The sequence below is a fragment of the Gambusia affinis genome, linkage group LG03, assembly GCF_019740435.1.
Source record: "Gambusia affinis linkage group LG03, SWU_Gaff_1.0, whole genome shotgun sequence".
Taxonomy (NCBI): Eukaryota; Metazoa; Chordata; class Actinopteri; order Cyprinodontiformes; family Poeciliidae; genus Gambusia; species Gambusia affinis.
In genome coordinates this window covers 3,880,572-3,905,136 of record NC_057870.1, presented here as the reverse complement: position 1 = coordinate 3,905,136, position 24,565 = coordinate 3,880,572, and the positions used below count along the sequence as shown (strand labels likewise).

The window sequence follows — 24,565 nt, the reverse complement described above, 5'->3', positions numbered from 1 at the left end:
CTTACCAAAACGCTTTGCAAGTATGCATTACTAACAGAGATTGTTTTTGGCTCACTGCCTTCAACAATAGTTTTCTATAAAGTTATTATTGGGATTCTCTATAAATAACTGCATTTACATGAGGCTCTGTCACGTTTTTGAGATTGGAGTTGTTTAAAAAAGTCCACTTTTAGTGTTAGCACCTGGTTTACACTGCCATGTGGTTTCAGCTCGTCATTTATGATAGACAGTATATATAGGATGTGCTTGTATGCGTAGATTAAGCATGTAAAAAAAAGTTTAAATGAAACACAAATTTGATCTTTACTCTACATGTGAAGCTGGTGAATTGGTGTGACTGCTCCTTTAAGAATGGAGTCAAAACAAAGCGTGGGGCGGCTAGCCGCACGGAAGTGGTTTCGTCTCGGCGGTTTTACAACAGCACCTGTTTGAGAAATGATAGCTCCTGCATATTTAATATCCAGTTACCTCTATTAACTGTTTCTCATGTCTCAAAGGGAGTATTTTATATTCCATTAATATATCATACATATATTTACATTAAACGAGCTACACGGAGGAGCGTTAGCCAGCCTGTTAGCTAGCTTGATAAAAGCAAGCAGCCATGCCGTCCTACTCAGAAGTGAGAAAAAGCAACCACTTCTACTATTTCATCAAGTTCACACTAAATGTCTACTCAATGCTTTTCTCGGTAAGTGCGAGGTGCATTTTATTATGTCTGTATCCGCTTGGAGTTTATTTGAGTCTAAATGCCGACCTAGAGATCAACTTTCGAATCATCTTTCCAGTCTTCATTGACATAACACTTATTTTTAAATGTACCGCTTGCTCCAGGCCCATAGCTGTTTAAGAAAATATAAACTCATATAGATTATAAATGTATGCTATCCTCCCAACAATTCGGCATATACAACAAATACATTTATGGCCTCTCTAATAGTAATTTCAATCGAAATCAGCAACTCGCCTTAACCACAGAGCACTTCCACCTTTAAAGCATTACATACATCTGGGCTTTTCTGATATTTCATTAAAATCATTGTCCCTTTGTTGAATCGCAGACATGCCGCTTTTATAATAAATGCAGTTTGGTAAGTGATAAACGGTATACATTATTATGATGGCTTAGAGCTCTGTGGATACAAGCTAACAGATGAATGATTCATACCGGTGGAAAATATTCAAAACACCGTAACATTTTATAGTGTAATACGTTTACGTTGTGCCAAGAGATGGACAGTGTTTTAACATAATTTGCCGTCATATTCACGGTTCCATTTGTGTCTTAGACAATACAAAGCCACCAGTCAGTGACCAACAAACACCACGGTGGTGCAGGGCGTTGGATGCTCTTAAAGGGATGGAATGATAATGGAATTGATTCTGCCGACACAAAACACGAGCAAGCGTGAAGTACAGAAGCAAAATACAGCAACCCTGCTGCTGTTTTCTTGCTCAGAGATTGTTATTCCTGTCATTAGGACCTTATAATATATTTAGCTTAATGTCAGCAAAAATATATTTCAGTAAAGTTTGATTTCTGTAACAAATATAATGTAACGAATTAAGTTATTACAGCTCTACAAAAATGTAGAAAAAAAATTAAATATAGGGGCAAATTAAAAACGTTGCTAAATGTGCTGCTTTTAAAAAGTTTGTAGTTGTATGGATGACTATTTTTGCCATTGTCTATTAAAGGGGAAAAAAGTGCAACAAGAATGCGCGCTTTGTGCTCATAAATGTTGTGAGATGGCCAAATTTGTCTTCCTTTCCAATTGATTCTTCTTCAAGCTAACTGGCTGTGTGCAGACACAAGGAGAGACGGGAAAAAGTATTGGTTAGCTCTGTTCTCCATTCAGAAACTCCTCTTTTGGCAGAATTATCTGTGGTATCCTGTTACATGTATCTAAAACCATAGGGAGCGTATGAAGTAGAATTTGAGTAATTTGAAATCAGAAGCTCTCTCAAACTTCTAATTTTAAAAAAAAAAAATTGTAGAAAATATGTAAAATATTCAAATGAAAATGTAGATTATTCTACTGACATGGTATTGGCTGGCGTTTGCAAAGCAGCCAATCCAGGAGTGCCATTCATTCAGCAAAGCGTAGAATTAGTCTGAATAGACCCGGCCTCATCTGGCACGTTGTCACCAATAGCAGATCCAGAATTATTTTTGATATCAGATCAGATCGCTGCATCTCCACGTTTATCCTCCTCTGTTTCCTACAGAAACATCTGTCCTGGAACTTTGTGTCGAATGTGGTTGTAAATCATTCGTAGCTTGATCCTGTTAGCGCTCCAGAATGCCTCTAATGTGATTTGCCTCTTCCTCTGGCTCTCCTTTCTGCTGCTGTGATTTAGGCCGCTGTGGACTTCCTCCGCCGACAAAGGCTCCTTTGGCCCCAAGCTAGCCATGTAGACTTAATTAGAGCTATCGTCGCTGTGGGAGTGTTGGGTTTAGCTAATGTCTGTAAAGTCTGATTCTAATGACAGAATCAAAGCGCCAGGTGTCCAGTGAGAGTGACCCACACTCACCCTGTGTTTGCGTTCTCTGACTGACAATTGTACATTCGCAGAATTAAAGCGTGGTTTCAAAAGTTTACACTGATCAGATCTTTGCTCTGTCACTTTTCTGCCATCAGTAGACTGATTTAGGGGAGATATAAAGATGTTGTAGCTAATAGGAAGGTTAGTGCTGACACTGGGATGTGGGAGGCCAGCCTGGATTATTTACCAAGGTTTTATACTGGGTTCTCAGCTGTAAATGGAGTTGGAGTAGATTGCCTCTGTGTCCAAATGAAAATCAAAAGCCAACAACGGCTACTTCATACTTCATGTATTGTAGCACTTTCCATTAACCAAACGAAAGTAGTGCTAGTGACTCAATTTGAACACGACCTAAGTTTGCTTCTCACCCCATGCAGCACCTGAGCTGGCAGCTGTTCATATATGACAGAATAATCATTCATTTAAGGTTAATAAATACATTTTTCTATTGATTTATATGTTTAGTTACGCATGTAAAAAAAGGCTAACATTTTATTTTAATTGCTAGTATTTGTGCTGTTGCAAATGGTAATAAAGGTTTCACAAATGTTATTCATGTTTAAGTGCAAAATTATCTGGGAAGGCATAAAACTGTACTTTAGTTGTAAACTTAATGTTGATGGAAATCACATACCCACTTTTAATTTCAGCAAAGCTGCTTTGAGAACTTTTGTTTCAGGCTGGTTTAGAAGCTACCACTCTGATTGAAATGTTGTGGATGTAGTCCCAGCTTTTTTTTCTGGAGTACTGCCTGGCTCAGTTTTAGGTCCCTGTTCATTTCTCTCTAAAAAACAAACAAACAAACAAAAAAAACTACTAGTGGGAAGTGTAAAGCTCTTCTAAAAAAAAAAGAGAGAGAGACTGCTACTCTTCTGCTGGATGCTGTGCTTGTGTTAACTGATTTAACTGGGTTCTCACTCTATTAAGACTGGAGAAGCACATTTAAAGAAACAGCAGAGTTATTTGCTGTGTTTGATTTTAAGTATAGCTTCAAGCTAAAGGGTTCAAGACAGCATCAAATAGTAAATAAATAAACTATATTAAGCAACTTGTGGAAGGAATCCCAAAAGGTTTGGCCCAAGTCAAACATTGTCAAAGACAGTTAATCCCTGATACTGACCAAGTCTATGTAAACTTTTGAATTCGAGGAAAATTGCAAAGAATTTTCAAAAAAAAAAAAAAGTTCTCGCCAAGTTTTCTGGCATTTAGCAAGTAGAAATAATTTAGGTAATTCTAACTAAGCTAAAACAAGAGAGATTTGTTCTGAAGTCCAGACGTAAATATCTAGCCTGGCTGTCGTTCCAAACTCGACCTCAGGTCTCCGTGTCACGAACCGCCTCTCTGCTCTCCACAGCTCATGGGCCTGTGCGTGTTGTGTGTGGGAGTATATGCGGAAGTGGAGAGGCAGAAGAATCGGACCCTGGAGGGTCTCTTCCTGGCTCCCGCCGTGGTGCTCATCCTGCTGGGCCTGGTGATGTTCACCGTGTCCGTGGTGGGAATGGTCGGATCCCTCAGGGACAACAAGACCCTGCTGCACATGGTAGGGACGCTGGACGAACGTCTGCACAGTTAGCTGCTTTTAACACCACCTTGATTTATGTTGCTGTTTTTTTTAAAGTGAGCTAGTGAAATTAAACGGTACCTGATGCGTCTCCTTGATTAAACTGCTTGGATCTTTTTGATACGTGTGACGGAAACTTTACACTTTGATTCTGCTTAGATTATCTGTTCGGCTGCAAATTCAAACCAAACACACGTGTTTATTATAGCATATTTGTGTCTAATTACATAAATCACCACAAACACTACATCTAAGAAATGTAATTTGCAGAGTGCACAACAGTTTGGTTCTTAAAACATTAATACCACCAAACAGTTTGATGGCCCTTTTTCCTCCCTGCATGCAAAAACGCAGCTGTTGCTTTTGTCAGTAACAGAGGAAAGACTAAAAAGGAGTAGGCCTGCATTATAGTGGTTGCTATGCAACCATGTAATTAGCTATAGCTAAATAATCAGTAATAAAGCGCAAAATGAAGTTAGAAACGGAGAAGTCAGTGATGTCTGTGAGTTTTTGAGGAGAAGATTAGAAAGTCAATAAACCAATGACAAATAAACAATTTAAAAAAAAAGAATGTCTATTATTGTGTTTGACTCAAACAATAGTCCATAAATAATTACTGTTTTTATCTCGGGAGGGTTTTTTTTTTCTTACTTTCTTTTTTTTTGGAGGTCTCAAGCCTCTGTTACTGGTTAGAATTATTAATACAGAATAAGAAAGCATCCATTTTTTTATTTTCACGGATGCACCATCATGTATTCTGATTCAGTTTCAATCAGATAAAGACAAGGAACAGATGCTTTGATGCATTAATTACGCTCTTCTCCAACAAATAATTATTTTGTCATTCTTTGTGGGAAAACTACTACCCCTGTCAAGCAATCTGCAGCATTTTCTTTACTTTCATGGTTTTTACAGATACAATTGTAAAGTTGTAAATAGCATACTGCACATGTGTTGGATAAGTTTCACCTTAATAGCACAACATTCTGCTGTGAGAGGAGCGCATGTTGTTAGCTATGTTATTGGCGGCCATTAAAGTGTGGATGCTAACAACAGCAGTGTGATTAATGAGTCAACAACAATGAATTCCTAAATTGAACCGGAGCCTGCACAAAACATTTTGGATTAGTTTTAATCCACAGAAAGAAAACCAGAAACAGGAGAGACGTCAAAGGCGCCTGGGATTCAGTCCCAGCTCAAAACTCTTTAATCCATCTCTTTTTGGAACAGATCGCTATTTTAAGGAGACTGTGAATCACTCTACGTTCAGCAGTATAAACTTTTCATAAGCTAAGTAAAATAACACTTCTAATCTGCTAAATGTCCCTTTTCTCTCCACAGTTTCTCTGTGTTCTGTGTGTGCTGCTGCTCCTCCAGGCATTGACACTCGCCATGGCTCTCATCTTTGAAAAGAAGGTAAAAGTTGTTTCATATCGTGTATGGCTCTTGATGTTTTGTCCAGCGATTTGATTGCTTGCAGGCAGGCCAGTCAGGGCTGCTTTGTTGATTTTCCTCCTCACCACCGTCTGTGTGTTTCTGTTTGTGTTCTGTGCAGACAGTTGCGTTGTTTCAGAGCACCATACGGGAAGGAATTAAACACTACTACGACGATCTGGACTTCAAAAATATCTTGGACTATGTCCAGCAAAAGGTAGGATCACACTTGGCTTCACTTCTGTCAACAGTTGGGACATAAGTTTGTCTTTATAAGTTACATGAAACTTATTTTATGTCAGCTACCCCCTAAGGTAGTTGTGCAGATAATTTTGCACCACAAATTGTTTTGAAGATCACAGATGTTTTTTGTTAATTTAATAATTTTTGGTTTTCTGTAACAACCAAATATTATAACAACTCCTTCTGATCCTTTACCATAATATTCACTTTGAAAGAGAAACTGGGTTCTTAGCTGCAGCTCTCCTTTAATCTTAATTAGCAAAGCGCCTGGATGGACATAGCTCCGCCTCCAAGGACAAAGATCCTCCTTGGAGGAGCCACTCCATCATTCTGCTCCTTCAGACTAGCCAGCAGCAATTAGCTGAGCTCATTATACGAGCTACTTCTCTGTTCAATGCTGGTAAAAACGCAGTTAAAGGGTTAATAGAAGATCCATGTTGTGATGACTTCCTGAAGGCAGAGATTCAGAAAGAGCAGGAGTTTTTACAAAGTCAAAAAATTACAAAGTCAAATTTCTTGACACTTATGGAATTTTTATAACAATTAACATAGTTACTTGATTGTACTATAAAATGCCACTATGTGCCTGGAAAATACATAATACTGTTCCTATAAAAGCATTTGTGGTGCTGAGAATGTATTTGGCTTTATTTTAAAAGCCAAACACGTTTGGTTTTATTTTCAGTTCATCACATCAATTCAAAGAGAATTTCTGAGAAACTTTTTACAGTGGACAACTAATTTGAGGTGGGCTGACATCAATGTGTGGGACTGCATGAAGGAAACATTTTTATTACCAACAGGGTAAACTATTATTCAGAATATCACCCTGAGGCTTTAAAGGCTTGTTGCATGTGCACACAGCCCACTGGTCCTGTTCTTGTGACATCACTCTGTTGTAATGGCATAGTGCTATGGATTAGATCAAACAGAGCGCCTCCGTGGGAGTGCCGTTATTTCTCCCTGCCTCGACGCCGAGGCCATTTCGTCCCCCAGTGCTGCTCTGTCTGCAGAGTTGGAGAGAGCCCAGTGTGGGTTTGTCACTGAAAGGTAGAGGCTCACAGCAGAAGTGTGGCACTTTGTCATGTTTAACTTGGAGGGGAGACAGCTGCACAGAACCTGTTGTCACTTTGAATGGCAATTTCTCAATGGAAGAGTGGGCAGACTGTCTCTGGCAGAGAGGATGGGGACAAGTGTCTAATCAGCTCCTGCAGCCCAGAGGCTGGAGCAGCTGGTGGACGGGGCTCTACGAGCAAAGAAAGCCAAACAGGACGGCCGTCTGGATTCATGTTAAAGTCACTTCTACGGGTTAAGATGTGGTTCTGCAACTAAAAGGGTTTTTTTTTTCTGTTTCTGTTAAAGACAGCCTGGCAATTTTTAGCAAAAGGTCTTTTGTAAAACGTCACACTAAATATGTTTTAGTGCTTTATGTGTCTAAGTTGTTTGTTTGTTTTTTTTTTACATTTTCCTAACCAGATGCAGTTGTAATATATTTGCTGAGATTGCAATTTGTTTACGACAGTCACCATTTTCCTCTTATTCTTTTTTTTTTAAACAGTCTTTGTAATCTTTATTCAAATTCAATTTGATTCAAATTCAGAAATATTTTAATGCTCCCAAAGAGGAATTAAATGTTGTTTGCACTTGTAATAATTGAAAATTCTTCAATGAATTCTCTCCACTTAATGCCCAGAGTTATATCTGGCCATTAAGGGCATTCTCATTCTAATGGTTTGTTTGCCTGCATGCCACTTAAAATTTAATGATTTACCAAATTTAGCATGCATGAATAGCAAATAGTTGTTTGCTATTTACAATAATAAAACAACATCTGACACATTCTTTCTCTCATCATTGTGGCCTTTAGGGAATATAAATCTTTTAGGTAATTCTGACTGATGTAAAAAGAAAAATAAGAGAAATTTGGTCTGATTTAACTTCTAACAGTAACAGGAAAAAGACTGTATGTGTTTTTGTTTTTTTGTTTTTTCTTTACTCAGTGTGTAAGCTTCTGGCTTCATCTGCATTTGGTGATATCAACTCTTCTTCATGTTGATATCACATGAAATCCTAATGGGATACATTAAAGTCTGTTATTTATTACACAGCCATTGCCAGTGCTAATCTTAACTCGTCGTGTCATCTTTTTATGCTGAAAGCAGGGACAATTTATGGGGGGTGAAAGATATTGATTAAAATGTTAATGCAAAGCGGACTGATCTTATCGACTGACTAACGATTAATTAAAGAACGGGCATTTTCTTAGAAACCTGAGTTTTCTCAGAGGAGGAAAGGGGTTGAAGGAAGGGCAACATTTAAAAAAGAAAAAGTTGGCTCTATTAAATACTGACTGAATGAACAGATGGTCGTTGATTACTCACATTAAACTTAGACATTTTTATACACTGTAGCGAAACAAAAACCCATTAGGTTGCTGAGTCAAAAAAAAAAACATGATTAAAATAAAATATGTAAAACACAAAATTCCCTATGAACAGAGATGTTCGTACATAATACTGTCAGTAAGGAGGAGTACAGACTTTATTGACGCTGCTTCGCCCTGCAGTTTCACTGAATCAGCGCTATTAAGGTGAAACTCAAGGAGCTCGTCCAGTGTTCTTACTTCAACAGATCAAATGCATTTTTCCTCCCACACCGGACTTTGTTTGGACCGTTCCACCTTGCTGCTGTTCTGGGATAGTCCGCCATTTTTAAATCTGTGTCTGACGCTGCTTAAAGGTTACCAGCAGCGCCCTCTGCTGGATGGCGGTCAAACTACACCACTAAAAGAACGTTGAAGCGGAAGTTATTAGTTCGATCGATTAGAACTAATTGTAATCTAATAAAATTTGTTCAAATTTTAGAACTAATGACGTTTTATTCATTCGTCTATCTCAGGTGTGTTGAGATGTTTGTAGATTTTTTTCAGAGAATTTTATAATAATCCCTGAATTTCTGTTCTGGTTCCTCTTCTCTTTCATTTTCCAGTTTTCCTGTTGTGGAGGGGATGAATATAAGGACTGGGGAGTCAATCAGTACCATTTCTGCAACGGTACTGGTCCACTGGCCTGCGGGGTTCCGTACACCTGCTGTGTTCGCAAGGTGAGTGCTCCAACACCTCCGATCAGGGGCTCCAAACATCGCCCAGGCTGTTGTGTTTGTATTGTTGGATCTCAGAACTCAGCTGGATGCTGGTTACTGCACACGGGTTTGGCCGGTCTACAGTTCTGAGAAAAGTGTTTGCTCCCTTTTTTTTTTTTTTTTTAATTTATTTATTTATTTATTTATTTTGGCACTCCTAAATATTCAGATCAATAACATTTATTCAAATATTGGACAAAGATAAACTGCAAACACAAAAATCTGTTTTCAAATAATTGCATTTGTGAAATGGAAAACACTATTCAAAACCTGGGTTTATGTTGCAGAAGTGTGATGAGCCACTTTTTTGATTAAGTGTCCCTTACTGTATGATGACTTGACTGATGTATAGAATCAAAAGAATCACTTTAACAGAGCCTCACTGACAGCATGAAGTTGTTCTATTATAGTTGGAGTTGCTCCTACTTTCCCAGTGAGAAATCCAACTTCGGAGGTCGTTCCAGTTGGAGATGCACTGATCTGATATTACTATCGTATCGGTTATGATATTGAAAAAAATGTCACATCATGTATCAGTTGCAATGTGCCTGAAATTTAAGGGTCAATTTATTCCATCTGATTCTGTTTTATCATACTTTATTTTACCTTCAACTTAGAATAAATTATTATTTCCACTTTCTGAACCATTTGAAAGAATATTTGTTACAGTTCATTTTTTACATGTTTGACTGAAGTAGTGAACCTATCAGTTTTTTTATTATTTCTTTTACATTGGCTGTTCTCCTAATTGCACTGACTGAACAAATTAAAATTGTTTTTCCATGTTTTGCCACCTTATGCAGCTGTTGGTGTATTTCAGTGTTCTGTACTGGTGCAGATTTATCGAATACATTAGTAATTCAGTACATTTATGTCTGTTCATGAGTCGATTCAGCACCGTTTTTCAGATCGGTATCGACCGATACTAAACCTCAGTTATCTGTATCAGAAGTGAAAAAAGTGGATCGGTTCAGCTCTAGTTTCAGTTGATTTTTCTGGCTGGGGAGTCGGAAATTCCCAAGTCCAGATACAACTAGAACGCATCACCAGCTCTTTTCATCATTTTATTGAACTCTACAGCTGTCATTTGTTAATCTTCTGTCATCACCATAGCTGATGATGACAGAAGATTAGATCAGATCAGACCAACAGTATCAAGTCAGGCTGCTTAAAAAATTAAACAAGATAAAAATCTTTAGTTTACCGATTGCTTATTTTCTGTTTGTTTTTCTGTTCTGAGATCAGCGTGAGTTTCCGTTTAAATCACTACACAAGGTATCTGTCGCTGCATCGCGTGTTGACTGAAAGCTAATTGACTTGCTATGAGTTGTGCATCCCTAAAGCACGAGGAAACCTACTTCATTTGTATCAATGCGTGGCTAAAACCAGGACCACCGCTGAGCCTGTTTCTGCCAGATAATAGCCAAACGCTGATGCCACATGCTCATCAACTATTATCAGATTGACGTGAAGCTGCAGCTCACTCACAGCCATCTTGTTTGCTTATCTCATATCCTGCTGATAGACACACGTCCAGAGAACATGCAGGCCGGGACAGAAATGTCTGGTGCTGTTATCGAATGAAGGAGGAGCTCTTGTTATCTGCACAATAGAACTGTAATTGACTCCACAATGAAAACTTATTGCCCTGCTAGAAGGAGATATGCTGCTATTTAAAGCTCTGTGGCCTTTGGGAGATTTTTCAGTTTAAATAAAATGTTAGCTCCCCCTATGGGCCCCTCCACAGGTCCACAGCCACTCGCCTAGATGGCCGCAATATGGAACTGGAGTTTTGACATGTATCCAGTCTGGAACCCATTTTTGGTCTCCCAAAACACCAAATCAGTGTGGACACAAACTTAAACAAAAACAACTGCAGACACCTAAAATAGTCTTCTTGAAATGATGGGCCTAAAATGTTTTAAATGAATTTAAGAGAGTAACTTGGCCTTTAATATATTAATTACTGGTCTTAAATTTTGTAATTTCATATAATGGATTATTTCATATAATAATTATTTTCTTCTTGTGGAACTTTTCTATCAGATAAAAGTTTGAGTCACAGTTAGTTTTTTGAATTCCCTAAATATTCCTAGTCCAGTTAAAAACCAGGTTCATCGGCATTTTTCGGTTGATACTTTTAGTATTTCATAGAAGGGAATACATATTCAGTCATCTTGACCAGAGTTTCCAGTAGATGTGGTCCACATTTTGACTGTCTCATCTCAGGTCAATCTTTGTGTCTTATGACTGCTGCATATTCTGTGTCTTCACAGCTGGGAGAAGTTATCAACACCTTTTGTGGCTACAGCACTCTGAATGAAGAGGTATCTGTATGAGAACTTATTTTATCTGCATTTCTTTTGTTTATCTTGTTGCTTTTGCACAGATTCTTCACAATGTATCACAACTCCTGTCCATTATTACTGACAGCTGTAGAATCTACAGTTAGTATTTTCCTAGTCTAGAGAAGTATGAGCCAGAGAAAATAATAGTGTGTAAAAATAACTTTTTCTCTCCACGCTCTGGTTGTTCTATCTCCCAGAACAAAGTTCTCACAAAAGATTTCCGACTGATAATTAAAGATCGACACGGTTACCATGGCGTCATATTTTACCACTGCAATTAAACAATCATAGCTTTCATTATCTTGGCTTTCAGGTTATTAACTAAAAAACACTTACACACACACACACACGTTTGTGCTCATGCAGCTTCATATGGTGGCTGCACCATAGATGATGAAAATGTCATGCTGTTTGAAAAATACAGGTACTAAATTCTAAGCACTGCTAAAACATCCATCCATCCATTTTCTGTTCACTGTTGTCCCTAATGGGGTCGGGAGGGTTGCTGGTTCCTCTCCAGCTACGTTCCGGGAGAGAGGCGGGGTTCACCCTGGACAGGTCACCAGTCTGTTGCAGGGCAACACAGAGACATACAGGACACACAACCATTCACACACACACTCACACCTAGGGAGAATTTAGAGAGACCAATTAACCTGACAGTCGTGTTTTTGGACTGTGGGAGGAAGCCGGAGAACCCGGACAGAACCCACCATGCACAGGGAGAACATGCAAACTCCATGCAGAAAGACCCCGGGCCGGGAATCAAACCCAGGACCTTCTTGCTGCCAGGCAACAACTCTACCAACTGCACCACTGTGCAGCCCACTGCTAAAACAATATAATAATAATAATAATAATAATAATAATAATAATAATAATAATAATAATAATAGTTATTATTATTATTATTATTAAGTCAACCTGCGACGCGGCTGTCGCAGGTTGACTTCCTGGCCTGGTGACCTTTGCCGCATGTTTTTCCCTTTTCTCATTACCCACTTTCCTGTCAATTCACTATCAAATAAAAGCCAGTAGATCCAATAAAACCTTTAAAAAAACAACTCGAATTTCACACTTCACAGTTTGTTATATCATATAAAGTCCTTCTTAAAAAACACTAGATTTTGTGCCTCTCATGTTTTCTGCATTCCCTAAACACCAAACGTATCTGGACCGAAGCTCTGTCTAATTTCTGCAGCAGCTTTGAGTTTTTCAGAACTTCTGCTTTTTTTCTAACTGGAGGGTGATGGTTTCCAGTTTCACTTTAGAAGTTCTACTTTCTTCCTACTTTCTCCCGCTCTGGGCTCTGGCCATCAGCGCGCAACCCTGCAGGAGGTGATCCATGTGCGCGGCTGCATCCATGCAGTCAACCTCTGGATGAGTGACAACATTGGAATAACCGTCGCCCTCTGCTGCGCCATCGGGCTGCCACAGGTAATTGAAAACTCAGAGCCGCAACTCCCCGAGACCAAACGGCTTGGAGGCAGCTGGAAACCAAACTGCCTCATTATTTCCTCTGAAAGTTTCTAATGGATGTATATATCTCTCTAGGATTGTTTGTCTTTGAAATATGATTTGGCTTAAAGTGTCCACCAGGTGACCACTCTCATAGTTCACCTATTTCATTTATTTTGACACACCTTTCATTACAATTTTTTCCTATAGGGAATGTAAGATTTTAGGCCTGTTACTAATAACATCTCTATTAAAAAGTAACAAAAGACGAAAATCATTGAAAATGGACAGCTCAACTTGTTGTTGATTTGGTAAGTTGCCGTTTATTTTTTGCTTCTATTTTTAATTTTGCACACACGTATAAACAGTTTCTCTACGTCAAACGATGGGAATAATTTGCAGCATCTTGTAGCAGTTGTCTTCTCCTCAGGCAGAAGCACAACTGATTTAGAAATGATCAGACATTTAAAAAAAAAAAAAACGTTTTTTTTTTTATTATTACCAGAGTGCTGCAGGTCCTCCTCACCTGATGAGACATTTCTCAGCATTTTAAGTACAAGTCACTGCAGCGATGCACACATGCGCAATATTTGCGGATGTAAACAGTAACATGCAAGGGTTCCATACACTGTTTTCTACTTGTCTTTTAACTAAATTATGACACTTACTCATTAAGAAAATGATGATATTGTCTATGAAAATAGGTCATCATACAGCAAATAGTATTTTAAGTAACATAAATATTTGTTTGACTTTGTTGGCGTACATTTTAAGAATGTATGGAAGTGTTTCTTCAGCGCGAATGAGCCAAAGTTATGGATCGTGCTTCCTGAACGGATCGTTCACTGACAGGAACGATCATTTGCAGAATATAGACAAGGATTTGCTCACATTTGTAATGGAAACACGGCTGATGAGTGTTTGTGTTTGGGTCCCCACCGCACTCCGCAGCTGCTGGGCATCCTCCTGAGCTGCGTCTTCTGGAACCTGCTGGTGGACATGAGCGAGTCGGCCGACATGGTGGACTTCAAGCTGAAGAAGTCCGAGTTCGAGTACAGCGAGCTGGACCTGGCGGGTGCCGGCTGGTGCCTGTGCCTTCCCAGGGACGGCGGCTACCTGCCTGTGCCGGCGTCCGAGCCTGAGCTCGACCCCATTGACATTCACCTGGAGAAGCTGAAGAAGCAGCCGCCCCGGACCCACGCCCAGCTCAGAGAGCTGCAGCAGTCCCGGTCGGCCAGCGGCCTGGATGAGGTCGACGTGGGCCGGCGGCAGAAACGGGACCACTGACTTCATCTCCCGTCCAGCCTAGTTTTTTTTGTTATTTTTTTTGTCCCTTTTGGGGTTTTTATGCCTTTCTTTTTTTAAATTTTCTTGTCTGTGTAATTGATGACATTCATTTCGGTTGTGTTGCACTACTCAAAGTTTGATCGCGAGCCACTGAATCAAAAGGAAGTGGGTCGGCTGAAGGGATCAGAAGTACTTTTCGCACTTTGTTTACAGCAAATTTAAAACAAAATTTCTTTTAAAAGAGGGATTTCCTTTGTTTTATCAGTCATTTTATATTTTTTGAAGCCTTGACTGAGCCACGGCTCATGTGCTAAAGCTTACCTCAGGCTATTTTGAAAATAGCCCAGTAGTCAGAGGACGAAACAGTTTTGGTTGTATAAATAAATCAATGGTTGCTTTTCGTTGTGTGAGAATAGGACTAGCCAGGTGTGTCTTGCTTGTAGCGTCTGTGACGGATTTTTACGGTTTGTGTAATGTTTTTTTGTTTTTTTTAAAATGATTTTTAATTTAATTTTGTGCAATCACTGTACATTGTAAGACTGCTATTTGTGAAATAACATGGGATGCATGTTTTGTACTGTATATGAAGTCATTTTAAAGAGGACAAAAAAAGCTCTGTACTTGAGGCTTTTCCATTTTAATAAAAAGGTTTTTATTCCTTCCATCTTTAGAGGAATTCCTAAAGGGATTATCCACCTGACCTGGAAAAAAAAAAACAGAGTTTTTTTGTATGAGTTGCATTATTTTGAGCTTCCTCCCAGCTCCTGCCTTGTATAAACACTAATGTTCTTGTCAATAAACTGAATTTGTCTACTGATTTCACTCTGTTTTATTTCATTACTCAGAATTGAACATTCACTACAAGGACATGAATATCTCTTGAAAATAGATATTCGAACCGTTCTGTTCCTTTGTCAGTCCTGCATAACACAACAGGCATCTTGTAATTTGTTCAAATAAACAATCTGAATTTAAAGTGGGTTTTTTTTCTATTTCATATCAACTCCAATTGTCTTCAAATTGATAGCCTCACTGCCTAGTTCACTGTTTTTGATAGATATTTTATTTCTACATGGCAAAGAATTTTTCAGTAGAGAGATAAAAAGCCAGTAAATCCGGCAGCATCAGAATCAGCTAAATTTGCTAAATTTGTACAAGCAAACGATGAACGTGATTTTGATTCTGCTCTGCTGCCATTAAATACATTTACTTTCACATGTGGAGCATTGCAGCTTTGTTTATAACGCTCTACCTGCATATACATTCAAAAATATTTGTAATGGCTTTGGGTTATTTTGAATTTAGGAGACACAGAGATTGAAAACAAAGGGGAAAGAAAGAGTCAAAAGAAATGGGTAGGGAAAAAAGTTAAAAGTGAAAGGATAAGGAGAGTACAAGATATCACGCCAGCAGTCTGCTTGTAGACCTGCACAAAGTGTGTGAAAAAGAAAGTGAATCGAGAAGCCGAAGTGACACGCCTGCATAAATAACGATAGCTGTGTTTCCATGGATCATATAATTACACAAAAAGGAATTGCAACAATAAATTTTCTTAATGGCACGGCAAATTTGTGTAACCAGGTGAAAAATGGGTACATGTAAAAAAATGTATTTTTGTAAACCATGTTTTGATTTATTTCACCAAATGGTTGTAATTCTTGTTTTTGCCAGCATGTGGTGCTGTTATTACAATGAGGTCTAGAATTACCGGAAGTGGAAAAAACCTCTTGTTTATGTATTGTGGCACTCTGACTGGTGGAACGGAAGAGAAGGACATTTTTGGAGCCAAGACCTGTTGAAAAGGATGACTACGGCCACCTAAGCGGAGAATCCAAGTGTTTGGTAATTAATGTCAAGCTAAATTATCTTCCGTGAACAAAGCTAAGGAGAGGATGTTAATGTTATGTTTTTCTTTGTTTGTCCTCCTTTAGAAGTGCCACTGCCGTTTATTATACCCTTTGTTAAAGTTAAGTTTCTATGTGAAACTAGTTGCTGCATTGTGAGCCCGCCATTTCCCTGAAGCTGAGGCTTTACGTTGATAGAATGCAGGTCATTTCTTTCGGCCTATGTTGATCCTCATTCTTTCATTTGTTTCTTTGCAACTCAGAGAGAAAAGTGTTCTTTTTCATCTAAAAAAATAAAGGACCCATTTTATTTGAAGCTCCGTGTGCTGCATTATTCCCGGCTTCATTTGAAAAAGCTCACATTTTTTTCGATAAGTTTTAAGATGAGGTTGTTTTTCGTCTGTATGGAAATTACCGCATTTCACAAAAAAAAAAAAAACTGCAATAGAACCACTTTGTTTCCACCTCATGTGACGTCATATGTTCAACAACCAGCAGGTTGCTACCGGCGGAAAAGACGAAGTAGACGACAGGAAGCTAAATTTGCAGGATTTTTAATGACTTGACGCGCAAACAAACTTAATCACGTGTGATTTTGATTAAGTTTTTTATTTAATGGAAACACAGCGATGGTGACATTGAGTTGTTGTTTTTTTTAGGTTTGTTTGTTTTGTTTTTTTGAATGTCGACAAAGTGGAATATCAGCAAGGTTTCTGTGCACATTTGGAAACGCAGCTAATGTCGCTCTGCGATGGACTGGCGACCTGCTCGGCTGCAGCCCCTCCCTCCCCCAAGAACCTGCGACGTTAAACGGGTACAAAAAGGACGGATGGTTAGATCAGGGCTATGTATATACTTGAGAATGTTTCATTTTCATAAACTGTTTGACACGTACATGTTATGGGAAATTCACAATTAATCCAAACTTTTGCACCTGATTGAGTTGTTTGTTGTACAATGTCTTCCTACTGCATTAAGAAACTTAAAATAAGCCCCCAGTGAATGTGATATTTCATAGTGAGTGTAGGTTTCTGACCAGTGATCCTGACATGCCAGTGTCGGCTGGTCCATGTCATTTCAGGAGCCAAATCTCCATCTTGCTTCCACTTTCCTACGTTTTAAATGTTGCATTTTAATTAAATTGACGAGCAACACACGAACACACACATGCGCCTCTTTTTTTTTTTCTCCCAGCTGCAGGTCATCTGCTCTAATCTTCCTCCCTCCAGCCCCCCTCCGGGTCTCCGATAATCAACGGAGCGCGCAGATGAAATAATTACACAGAGGATTTCTTTTTGCCCGAAGAGCACGGGTAGGTGAAAAGTCAAAAAAAAAAAAATAATAATAATAATAACCTGCGATTTTGATAATGCGGCCATGTTTTCGCCTGCACAAGTTGTGAGAGGAGCAACAGACACTTTTTATTCTTTTATCTGTCACGGAGCAGGCTCACTATTTATATCCGTGTTGCGCTCAGATAATGGAGCACAATTCCACTATACTCCCTGGAAATGGCCGAAATGACACCAAACTGCCTCCGCGGTACTCGCATGTTGTCAACAACCTTCAACGTGCTCTGCAGGGAGCAGATGAACCGCAAATTATCTGCAATTTGGTTCGTGTCATTACGTCGTTTTTCATAAACATCCCTTCCGCCTTGTGAAAAATCAAAACAGGCCGTTTTCATTTTTCAACTATGAAAATTTGTTGAAAAAAAAAAAGTTGTTTATATAACTATAAAATATTGTTTATAGACATCTATAAACAGTTGTCTGTCATTTGGTTTCTAGACAAAATGACAGTGAAAATAAATTCTTGAGAGAGGGAATAAAGAAATTGGCCACCTTGTTCTGTACATCTGGAAATCTTAGAGTCGAATCTGTGGCTGAGTCTCTGACACCCCAGGTGAAAACAATCTATCTATATATATATATATATATATATATATATATATATATATATATATATATATATATATATATATATACATACACAAATGTGCTAAAATCTAACACATTACAATAATATATTTCAGAAATGACAGTAAAATAAATTTTAAGAGTGCTATTTTGAAACAGCTTATTTTGTACCTACCAAATTTTTGTTGAATACAAAAACTCTACATACACTTATTTTACTTGAACTATATTTGAACGCCTGTGCTTCTTCTATGCCTGAGTAACACATTTCAATGACATTTAAAGCGTATATGTAATGGTTTAACTTTGAACTTACATTAAAATACGATACATTCTGAATACATTATTTCATATTTTATTGCGTCATCTTTGAAGCCCCAGTGCATTTTACGTTCAGCGCCTGTTTCTTCTTGTACTTTCAACACTACATGGTGGAGTAATTGGAAGGTGGTGCTCATGCCCAGGCTGAAACAAAGTGTTTTCTGCTGCCTAAATTCAGACGCAATTGTTGCACTTTTAATTTAAATTTTATTTTTTTTAACAGAAGATGTATCCAGTTATGTAAATTGAACTGATCTCGACAGAACTGGATCCACATTTCTGTAACTAGAGTCATCACTTCAAAAGGTAACACAGCCTGTTTGTTTAGCAGCCTGAGTGTGAATGTTGCTGGTTCATCTAACACGTTAATATTAGTGTCACATTTCTAAGGGCAGCTTGAACTTCAATATGTTAACAGTAGAAAAAAGCAGACTGCCATCCCCACCTGTGTGCTTCTTGGATTGAATTCCCCACATATCTGGGTCTAGTTAGAGTGTGTGTGTGTGTGTGTGGGGGGGTCAACCAGTTTGCAGTCAATTTCACACTAAATGCTCCGTGTGCTGGAGGGTAAAAAAAGAAAGAAAGAAAGAAAGAAAGATTTGATAAGCTTCTCCCTCAGGACATTAAGGATTCAAATTTCTTGTGCTGGATGATTGCACAGCAGCTTCTGGTCACATCCGGCCTCCATGCCTCATCACCCTGATAAACCTCTCACAGATTCAGAGCTTTTAATAGCAGCACATCTTCAGATCTCTGGTCCCATGGCAATCAGACTTAACAGGTTCTTTCTCTCAGGTTCCTTATGCTCCAGTCTCAGTGGAAGATCTGGGTGATCACTTACACAAAATTCAATTAATGTGCTGCTACATAGTCGTTGAAAGGCCCAGCATTGCTTCAATGTATTATTTGGACTACAAAATGGGTTTTTATGCATGTCGGGACTCCATCCTAAATAGTTTTTTGCCTGCAGTAAAGTGCTTGGATTTACTGCTTTAGTAGCATGAGTAGGTTAGGAGCTAAATAAACTGCAGGGGGTTCTGAGTGCAGTGAGTAACAGGAAGGCTGACATAAAAACGGGATACAATGCAACATGACTGTTCGGACTGGGGGAAAATATAGGATACATTTCCAACTAAGAACCGCATGGCAGTGGCAAATAAGTTTTATTTTGAGTGAAAAGATCAGAATTGTGCCATTCAGACTGCTTTGAAAAAGTCTGACATGTGTCACATATGGGCAAAAAACTTGGATTTGCCTGGTGTGTGGAGGTAGCCATAGATCTATAATGGGCAACATTAAGTGTTTTCCAGGCACATAGTTTCATTTTGCAGCACATTTAAGTAACTTTGTTACTTCAGTTGCTATAAAAATGCTGTGTAAAATATGACTTAAAAGAAATTTGACTTTGTGATGTAGCAGCTTGAAATTGGGCCTCTGTCTCTTTAAGAAGCTCCTACTGTTTCTTAAACTCCAGCTTCTGGAAGTCATCACAACATGGCTCCTTTATTAACTCTTTAACAATGTTTTTACCAGTTTTGCTCTGAGAAATAGCTCTTATAATGAGCTCAGCTGATGCTCAGTTCCACCAGGTGTTTGCTGATTGCTGCTGGCTAGTCTTAAGGAGCTGAGTCGCGGAAACTGCGGCCTCGAAGGCAGCGCTCAGTTCTCCCAGGCATTTTGCACAGCTGAATGGTTGCCACGGGAGATTAAAGGATTGCTCAAACATGAAGGAATCAAGGCAGCACTCCAGGTATGTTTTTGATTAATGACTAACATTCTAGCATGATTTGAAGCTAATGAAAAGTCAATGTTACATAACACTGCCCCTTTAACAAGTATTGAATTTCATAGCCTGACAGAAATGTGCTCATTTACATATTGCCGTGGGTTCTGTAAAAAAAAACAAAAAAAACACGCACATAACAAACAAACACAGCAGATTCTGGGGTTTCATGCTACATAAAACTTCAGAACTGTCCTTTGGTTTTCTTGTGTTTGTTTCTTGTCTAGTCTATCTCTCCCAGTGATTCTCTTAAAGATCATGGCAGCACAGTCCCGTATGTAATGACCTGCTAGTGCAGCACGGTGAGAGATTTGCTATCTGTGGCCACCGACTGAAACAGCGTCCTGCCTCCAGCCCTCAGCTCTGCGCCGGCTTGCCCATTATTGACCTCACGATGAGAGTGATAGCCAGGCACAGAGGCACGCGCTGACAGAAAGGGCTGCTGCTCTGTGCTGACTTTATTCCACTCAATAGTTTGCTGGAGCTCCACTGGCATGTTTTCACTGCTGCGACTCGATGAACATCAAACCTTGTTTCTCCTCTCTGTCACTCAGGCTAACAACTAAACAAGGTAGGCTGGCACTTATTCCAAACAACTTTACTGTTTTCTGCTTAGTCCTATTTGTTTGTTCTGTTTCCCTTAGTGACATTGTTTCATTTTCTCAGCTTGTTTATTCAGAAAGGGTTTCCGGTTTGGATTTAGGTCTTTTGGAGAATGACACTAAAGAAAATCTAAATTCTTTTGGCGTCTCTTTTGGTAAACTACTAAGTTTGACACACATACCACCACCTTAATATTATTTAAGGTGGTGGACATACAGCAGCCACTCAGGAACACACAAGTGATATTGATGTTTTTGAATGAAAATTAGTTACTTTACAGTAAGAAAATAACCTTTCAGCCAATAGAAATGATGAATCAGCTTGCTCACTCTTTATTTAGTGAGATTTCTTGTAAGGTGTTTACTGCTAACAGAGAGAAATATACATAAGTTTTAACAAGATATCAGTCATAAAAACAACCAATAAGAACTGTTTTGAGATCAAGTCAGACAACTATATGCCCAATATTATAATTGTACATCTGAGAAGAAAGAGGTCATCCATAACTAATCTGATGTTTTACAAACTCAAATCAGATTTAAAGTGCTTTAAAGTAGCACTTGACTTCTACCTCTTTTACAAACTTAGTTAAACCTGGAAACAAATTTAAAGAACTGGTTCAGTTTTTCTTTCTGTTTTTTTTTTTTTTTAAACCTATCACTTCCCTTACCTTTAAACATCAGACTCACCCACTGTTTAAACTTTTTTTTGCAATTTGAAACTACTCCAACTAAAAATATTTACATCGATAGGATGCAAAATGATGCTAGCTGGTATTTAACAACCACATTTTCACAAGGCAACATTGCTCAGTTTGTTGCTTTTTTGATTTTACTGCGCTAAAGTTAAGCAGGTTGAGGCCCCTCGCCTTACAAATTGGCTATATCGGTTGAAACTTCTCCGTCTGTCTGTGGAGTGAAGTAAACATTTAGAAAAACAGCATCAAAAACGATACCCTCCGGTGCACTTCCTGGTTTTATTTGAAATTAACCCAGCAAACTCACAGTCAGACTGAAATCAGCTGACAAATTTCACCAGCAACTTCGCCAGCAACTTCGCCAGCAACTTCGCCAGCAACTTTGCCAGCAACTTCGCCTGCAACGTCAGGTAGCCGAACTTTAGCATTGTTACATGTACGTTGTTGAGTTGAGAGAATACAAATTGAACATTTTTCTTTGTAAAAATCTCAACATTTATTTTTTTTTAATAAGCCCCAGTATCCCAGAGGTATAAGTTTTATTTTTGAGTTGCTTTAAATCTATCATGTTAGCTAAAATAGAGCCTCGCTGTTCAGCTAAGAGTTTTTTCATTTTTCAACAAATTCACTATTATCTAACATCTATTATTAACGTCTCAATAGTAGTTGAAGTATAACGTTATATTCTTTTGAATAATTGTTTCAACTCAAAAACCCTGTAAGACTGGTGCAACACTTACTTACTAAGCTAATATAATGTATATCGTTATGATTTAATTAGTTTAAAAACACATCAGGCTTATTTTTGTGTGCTGGACACCACACTGGATGAATAAAACCAGAGAATAAATATATTTAGTCAAATTCTAATCATGATCTTTTGGTAACATTTGTCTCTAAATTATGCTAAAACATGTTGCTAGGGGGTTTGAAATGCTAACAGTAAAACTAATGCAATAATTTCTTTCAGCCTCAAGCATTATCTTTAACAGACTGCTGTACAAGCCATTAAACTTTGTGAAGGTTTAGGTGAAGTTACGTCACTGAAAGCATTCTCTAACAATTATCAAGTTTGGTTGTAGTTTCAGTTTCCCTGATTGCTTTTAGATGAGGTTAAAAGTGTAAAACACCACAGATTTCTCCAAAGTGTAAAAGCCTCAATTACTCGACAAATTAACCTGTTGAGCCTCGTGCGGATGTTTGGGAATACTTCCATGCTGGCAGGGCACATGACAGCAAGGTCTCATGCTCTCATTCATACACCAGTGGGGATTATTTCCATACGATGTGAGGTGGGGCGGGGGGTCGTTCGGAGGCAGGGCGAGCCCATCGATCAGCTTGTGATGGGGGGGCGGTGGGGTGGCCTGCAGCTGCCCACTGGGTGTGAAGGACACCGATGTGACAGCACTAATTACAGAGGCAGGAAGCCAGAGCTACAACCCTCCACAGCAGCAGCTCAGGCAGAGCTATGCCGGGTCAGAACCTCCCTCCACCAGCCGCTCCACACCTCTCACCCCTCCAGGGTGGCGTTTCCAGCATCCCATAGCCAAAACACAATGAGACACGCAGCTCTAACTCATGGCGTCCTGTTGGCAGGAAAGAAACAAATGGGGTTTTGATCCATAAATTATTTTTTATTTAAAGAAAAAAACAACAATAAAAAGTTGATGGCTTTGTTTACATTTTTTTTATGCTGTTTGCATGCAAAACATATCTTTTTGCATTTGAAATGGTTTTCTTCTTGTCTTTGATTTAACTCACCTTTTCTGACTTTTCTGGCCAGAACTTAACAGTTACGGTTAGAAGTTTACCGATACTCATGAAGTGCATAAAAATAATTAGTTGTGTTGCTTTGATGGCGTGGGGAGAAATGTTGCACAATACACAACTTTAATTGCTTTTAAATGTAAGAGTTGTGTAAGGAAGTTTACATTTAAAGGGAGTTTTCTGCAATCATCCCATGTTCAAAACTATACAGGCATATGCATACATTGACGGAAAAAATTATAGTAAGAGATGCCTGTACCTCTAGACCCCAGCATATGATTTAACTTAGCCAGGCCAAGATCTATTTCCGTACCTGTTACCAATAAAAAAGGATTTTTTTAGCATCACAGAATCGACCGTTTCTCAGAACAATGAGAAAGTTATCAAAACCTTTTTCATAACTTTGCTGAGATCCTCAGGCTTTCCCTTTGGTCTGTACATATACAAAAGTCGGGAAAGTGTTTCAGAGTCATTTCTAACCAACTGCAGATTACAAACGTCTGAGTGAGTCTATGTAACAGCTCTTGGCTGAAGTCTGGAAGACCTGAATCCTTTGAGGAGAGAACAATTTCTTCAGGAACAATCAAGGCAAAATCTGCCATGGTTTGAAACGTACCTCTGTTCACATTGAGCCCAGTTTTGTTTCAAAGTGTCACCAAATCAAATTTCAACCCTAACTGAATCATGCAGCTCCACACAATGACAAGCTCATAGAAAGATTGATCTGCTTGGCTTCAATAAATAGAATTATGGAGAAGTCAAAGCGACGCTTTCAAACCTTCGAACACTGAACCAAATGTGAGGCATGGTCAGGATAGCATCATGCTGTGAATGAAAAGCTGCAGGGAGAATACCTTTAACTTCTTGAACTTTAACTAAGATTGTAGAAATTCCAAATGAAGCAGGCTGACTTTAAATATTTGCATTGCCCAGGGCCTGGACCTTGCAGTCTGTATTACAGCAAATCTGAAGAACCCTCTGACTGAAGATACTTTGTTTTCCCAAGATAGTGTGAAGACGACGGTCAGGGTTGCCATAATTTTTTTTGATTTTATGAAGAATTCTTCTTTGCATCATCATCTCCAGAGGTTCCACAGTCGTCCCGCAGAACAGAACCTGAACAGAACCAGAACAGAACCAGAACAGAACCAGTCTTTTTGACATTGTTGGCTTTGATGCTGCTGCTGATGGAGAAATGGTCAAATCCAGACAGAATTCAATCAGAAGTGTGGTCAATTTGTGCCTATATGTATATTTTTATACTCTGTGTTAACTATCAGCTCAAAGTTATGCGGCACATTATCATTTAAAAAAAAAAAAAAAGTTTAATGTTTTACTGTCATCTATATTTGCTAGTTTCATCAGTAGAAAGCCATGTTGACTCAGTTGCAGTAAAATAATTTAAAATCATTACACCTCCATTTCCCATTAGATCACATCCCTTCACTTCTGATCTGAAAAAAAAGTTCACTTTTCAAAACCTTTTCTCCAACAGCCTCTCATCCACGGAGAGGTTTTATTACTTTTGAAGAGGAGCATCTTGCTTTTTGTTTTCCTGCATTCAGTGTCCTTGACGGTTGACTCTCAGCCTTTAAGACCAGCCAAGGTGAGG

The 24,565-nt window shown here is 38.7% G+C and overlaps 2 protein-coding genes across 4 annotated transcripts in view; both read left to right on the top strand.

Moving 5' to 3' along the window:
* The first annotated feature begins 353 nt into the window (after window positions 1-353).
* zgc:110329 (uncharacterized protein LOC550500 homolog) lies at window positions 354-14,837 on the top strand. 3 transcript variants are annotated; one of them, XM_044111669.1, is made up of 8 exons: window positions 354-691; window positions 3,902-4,087; window positions 5,450-5,524; window positions 5,664-5,759; window positions 8,774-8,887; window positions 11,203-11,253; window positions 12,595-12,711; window positions 13,684-14,837. In XM_044111669.1, exons 1-8 carry the CDS (start codon window positions 605-607, stop codon window positions 14,017-14,019), a joined length of 1,062 nt encoding a protein of 353 aa, XP_043967604.1. In that variant the 5' UTR covers window positions 354-604; the 3' UTR covers window positions 14,020-14,837. The 3 variants fall into 3 exon arrangements, 2 of the variants coding, with proteins under 2 accessions (XP_043967604.1, XP_043967603.1); XR_006370192.1 differs by having other exon boundaries at window positions 370-691; window positions 12,535-13,043; window positions 13,684-13,812; XM_044111668.1 differs by having other exon boundaries at window positions 370-691; window positions 12,535-12,711.
* Window positions 14,838-17,105: 2,268 nt separating this feature from the next.
* slc4a5a (solute carrier family 4 member 5a) overlaps window positions 17,106-24,565 on the top strand; it is a 40,693-nt gene continuing 33,233 nt past the window's right edge. The window contains exon 1 of the mRNA XM_044107893.1: window positions 17,106-17,175. The gene's annotated coding sequence lies outside the window, so the exon portion shown is untranslated. The remainder of the gene's footprint in view (window positions 17,176-24,565) is intronic.